The sequence below is a fragment of the Vollenhovia emeryi genome, unplaced genomic scaffold, assembly GCF_000949405.1.
Source record: "Vollenhovia emeryi isolate VEMERY1.0 unplaced genomic scaffold, V.emery_V1.0 DF941398.1, whole genome shotgun sequence".
NCBI lineage: Eukaryota > Metazoa > Arthropoda > Insecta > Hymenoptera > Formicidae > Vollenhovia > Vollenhovia emeryi.
Window position 1 is genome coordinate 1 of NW_011964968.1, and position 5346 is coordinate 5346.

General features: G+C 43.4%; 1 protein-coding gene across 1 annotated transcript; it reads right to left on the reverse strand.

Annotated features, from left to right (window-relative positions):
- Positions 1-1625: 1625 nt before the first annotated feature.
- LOC105571001 lies at positions 1626-2547 on the reverse strand. Its single transcript, XM_012028468.1, has one exon. It carries the CDS (start codon positions 2346-2348, stop codon positions 1626-1628), a length of 723 nt encoding a protein of 240 aa, XP_011883858.1. The 5' UTR covers positions 2349-2547.
- Positions 2548-5346: the final 2799 nt, after the last annotated feature.

Below are 5346 nucleotides of genomic sequence, written 5' to 3' on the forward strand. Positions count from 1 at the left end.
GTACACCGTATACAAATGATGGAAAATTATCTGCTTTACAGAACAGTTAACCCGGGTTAAATATATATAAATATCCCGACTCATCTAGAGTCACAGTTTGCTTGAAATTCCATGTTATAAACACTCGAAACCCATCTAGAATCACAGTTTGCCTTAAATTTCATGTTATAAACACGGCGTACAAGTGAGCGGTGTACAAGTGAGCGGTGTACAAGTGAGCGGTGTACAAGTGAGCGGTGTACAAGTGAGCGGTGTACAAGTGAGCGGTGTACAAGTGAGCGGTGTACAAGTGAGCGGTGTACAAGTGAGCGGTGTACAAGTGAGCGGTGTACATCTGAGCGGTGTACATCTGAGCGGTGTACAAGTGAGCGGTGTACAACTTTTGTGTGTAGAAATGAACGGTGTACAACTTTTGTGTGTAGAAATGAACGGTGTACATTTTTGCGCGTCTAATTGCACCGTGTCGAAAATTTATTTTCTATGTGTCCAAAAATCAGTGTCTAAAATTTCTGTGTCTAAATGAACCGTGTCCAATTGAACCGTGTACACCAAAATGTGTACATTCGAATCGTGTCTATTTGCAGCGTGTCCAATTGTACTGTGTCCAAGTGAAGGCCACTCGTTTCAACAACATTTCTTCTATTAAACATGTATATCATATGTACACAATTGCATCATTTATATGTGAATAAACATATATTTGTGATAAAAGAAAATAGACTTATTACTATCCTATAATGTACAATACAATAATGTACAATAGTACTATGAATATTATAAAGGTATTCGGTAATGTCCCCATGGCAGCGTTTCTGTAGAATCGGGCACGATGTATCGTTTGTCGTCGTACGGACTCAGAGCGATTTTCGTCTCGGCTATAGTGTACACCTCATGCAGTTTCGATCTTATACAAGTTTATCGACGAGTCATTTCTATCTCGTCTCGCAGACAATGCGTGTAATCGTCAAAAGTTATTGTTCGCGCTACCACGTTGCTTTTAACCCCCTTCGCCTTTTCGTGTCGCTTTTACCGACTACTCTCAAAGCATACATCTTCGCTCTGAGTCCGACGAATTCGGTCATAATTGCTCCATTATTCTCATCTTTCATGAGAACGAGGACTTTCTTATTCGCATGCGGTATACCGTACGCGTTGTCATCTGGATAATCGCTTGTATCAAATCTGCGAATATCGCGTTTCATCGTCTCGTATACATCCTCGCACTCGACGTGGTATACGAGACTGTCCGTGTCGGTATACATAATTTTACAATGCTCGCGATACATCGGTAACACATAATCGTGATGAAATTCATACAAGCAGATCTTGGATATGTCGAGGATGCACATACCCACGTAGATCGGCTTGTTGAATTTCACTTCGAGTTTTCGCAACTCCACGGCGATTAAATTTTCTGAAAAAATGCTGCGACTATGAAAATTCGGTTTCGAGATCATCGCCTCCGCACCATGGCGACCATCCCACTTTGTTATAAGTTTAACGTCGACATGACTCCGCACATTTTCCATTGTTTTACCGAATACCGCGTTGTTCATTAATTTGTATAAATTTTTTTCAAAATCGTTTTTGGCTAACGTTCTAAATTGTGTGTTGAGTTCAATATACTATTTGCGTAGCCATGGAGATTGCGAGAACTCCAATATGCGATGTATTTTTGTCACGCGAAGCCCATGACGCGTGCACTGTTGCAGGTTGCAGTAGTGTATGACGTAACGCTTCTTATCATACACACTCGCAAGTAGCTTTTCCTGTCGCTTGCCTGGCGGCTTATCGCGCGTCGGACAGAACGGTAGGTCAGTGTGCTCGTCGTGTATACTTTGTGGGTATTCGAGATCAACCTCGAGAATGTAACCTATCGATGAGTCCACAGCGACCGCATTTACATTAAAATCAGTAACGTTAGTGACCCATCGAAAATTTGCATATGGTTGACACATCGCCCACCCGTACAAATTATTGACATCAAAGCACATCAAGTATGAGGAAGCTTTCGATGGATCGTAAGACTGCATGTACTTGTTATTGGCTCGAGCATATCTACCGGAACATTGGCTGAGACCACCGCGTATGCCGCGTTCCACAAACATGACCATATCAATGTCCGTGAGCAGCTCGAAATTTACGCGCGTGTGTTTCAGCATGGCGTCCCACGTGAATCCTGGTAATGTATAATAATACGCGGGATCTAATCCGTAACTGTTGATGCTATTATCGCGAAAATTTTGAAAAATGTCGGCCAATAACAAGACATCGGTTTTCAAATATAAATCGCTGTAGTCGCCTAGGGTTTGGATGGAGAATCGTTTCCAAACATTCAAAGCATGCATGTAATCGCTCTCTGATACAGTGTCACCGATCAGAGAATTGAAAAATAACTCGTGCAGAGGTAGACGCGGATCCTGCAGCTTGTTCGCGCAATCCACATATTCATATGGAAACACACCTTTACGCGTCAATAGATCGAAATCGTCGCTGGATAATTTTGAAAATTCAGATCGTACAATTTTTAATTGGTCTCTATGGAGAAACGATGCCAATCTATCGAGGCTAGTACACAGAAATTTGTATGAGTCAATAAATCGCAGCTTTATACAATTTTGTCGCTTTGAGTTTTCTATGATATTTTTTACATTTTTGTAAAGGAAATGTATGTTTCCTTCGTTATCGGTAATACATCAACTGTACCCTCGAACGCTGTAGCGATTTCTTTAATTATGAAATGTGCGTCATAGCCGGATAAATTATGAAAAACGATTGGAATGAAATACGCATCTTTGTAATTTAAGTTACAATTAGAATGCGCGGGGCCTCTATATCGTCCAGTTAGATGACAATCGTCGCGTACTCTATCGTCACCCTGTGCGAATGGTTTCTCGCATACCGATACCAAAGCATACCAGCATGTGACAGTGCGTGGCGCTACGGTATGCCCCCCACTGTTTTTTTAGAAAGTATTTGCATGGGAACATTACTTGACAGAATATTCTGTACACGATATGCTAATTCTTCTAGTTGGTCAGCAAACCACGCGACGCAATAAATGTCGCGGCGAAAACGGTACGTTGACAGCGAGTCGTCGTACGAGCGGTGGACGTAGTACGCGATGCTAAATACCTGGTGATGCTGGTATGCTTTGGTATCGGTATCCGTCTTTTTCAAGATGCACTCAAGGTCTGCGTACACTACAAACGGCACGCGTTCCTTCCTGCTGTGGTTGTTGAAGCTGAGCCACTTGTCCTTTTCGCTGGGTAATACGATCGCGCAGTTATTTACATATCTGTTGACAGTCTACGCTGTGGGCTTCCAACTTTCCATTTGAATGGAAATAATGCATGCATCTGGAAACAATATTTGAAAAAAACATTTATATATATATATATTTTATAAAATAAAACAATTCTTTCATAACTTTTATTGATACTCACCGATCGCAAATGTATTTTTTCCCATGGCAACCACTCAATTGTGAACTGACGAGGCGGGACAAGTTTTTTATCCAGACGAAGTGGCCCACTTCAACACCCCCCTGATCTTGCAGGTATAATAGGTTCACGTGCTTCTCCTTCTTCTCGTCAGCAACTAGTAACGGTACGATTGCGTGTTCACAATTGTTCTTTTCATCGATGGTGTACACATTGATGGAAATACTGTTCAACCGTTCAAACTTTTTAGTACCACTTAATGTCATCGGCATTGGAACGTCTCGCAGGTTTAACACATCGCTGTAATGCGGATACGACGATTTACGATCCACGTGTATTTCAGCTGGATGCAGAGCAGCGACCACCGACCACGCGAAACACGCATTGTCCTTTGATCGTACATTGATCACTGCTTTCTTCCGTTTCACCACTTCTGGCATGTCTGTATGGCATCCCGCGCGCATAGGATTGCACTTGTTCACGTTAATAGTTACATTGTGTATACGCGACAGCGCCCACCCGCTATCACGCTCCTGAAACTCTTCGAGTTCGGTTAGAATCGGACCGATTACGCGCGACTCGTACCACTCGCGCAAATCTGTTGTATGGAACAGTTCATAGTTTTTTGTATTTATGCTTTTATCCGCACGTTTATCACCCGCCACAAACTCCCCGTTGAACGCGGTATTCACCTTTACACAATTATAGCGTTCGATAGCGTCTCGCACGTGCTCGACCACTACATCGCGAGCGTCCTCGAGAAATTTGCGCGGCTCGATGTACTCCACGTTAATTACCGCTCGGGTAAGCACGCGACTATCAAACGCGGTGTCGATCTCGCGCCACGACAGTTGCGCTCTCGAAGAAGGCCCTGCACCAGCACCACCACCGAAATGTACGAATCGCCTTTCAACTCGGCACTTGACACACTCGAGTCGCGCGATTCGAGCCACCAGCGATTGTCTGTTACCGATGGACAGCCTCGGACGCTTGACACGGCTCTGTTCCTCTAGCTCTGCGATGCACTCGTCGCATTGCTGCAGCCACCCCAAATAATCACCCAATGTGGCGATCCTGTCAGCTCGCTCCGCCAGATCTTGGTCTCGTTGTTCCATGTCGCGCTAGCGTCTTTTCACGTTCGTATTATTCGGAACACTTGCATGTGACTCTATTACACTTTAGGCAGCATTGCATTATATTTGTAATAAAATACAATGTATCCGCATTGTTGTAATATTGCTTAAGTTACCTTGCGCCATCTGAGATTCCCTAGACATAAGTTTGATTGAGTTTATGTAGTTTTCTGGCTTGTTTATTTTTCTTTTTCATGTCTAGGTTTGACACACTGTGTGTGCTCACTCTCTCTTTGCCAGTTGCTTTTCCGTTTCCGTTTCACTGTGCTGTTGTTTGGATTTCCATGCGCTTACACGCTGTAACACTCACGTTTTCTTTTATACATTCTGAATGTTACAATTCTGTGGTTAATACCGTTCCTGTACTACCTGAGTTGCTCATTAAAACACATATATATTGCTGTAAGTAAATATGCGAGTTTATTTGGTTGCTGCCCGGATAAAATAACAACAGGTTATGGGCCCAGAGCACGCTTCCACTGCGCAACGTTAGTTGAACCGAGGTAACCTAGAAACGAAGGAGGACAACGGTCTCTCAACTAGACGAGACGAGACTCCCGAACGGTTATTTCTTGCATTGTCAACGACTGCGAGAAATTCAAGTAAAATGGCTAGCATCGGCAACGAGCTTGCCACCGTGCGAAAATTGTCCGGGCAGGAGAATTTTCCAGTATGGAAATTTCAGCTAATGCTGGTAATGCAGGAGAAAGGTTACGAAAACGTGTTGAATGGAACCGAACTGAAACCGAGTACCGAAGGAGACCCACTAT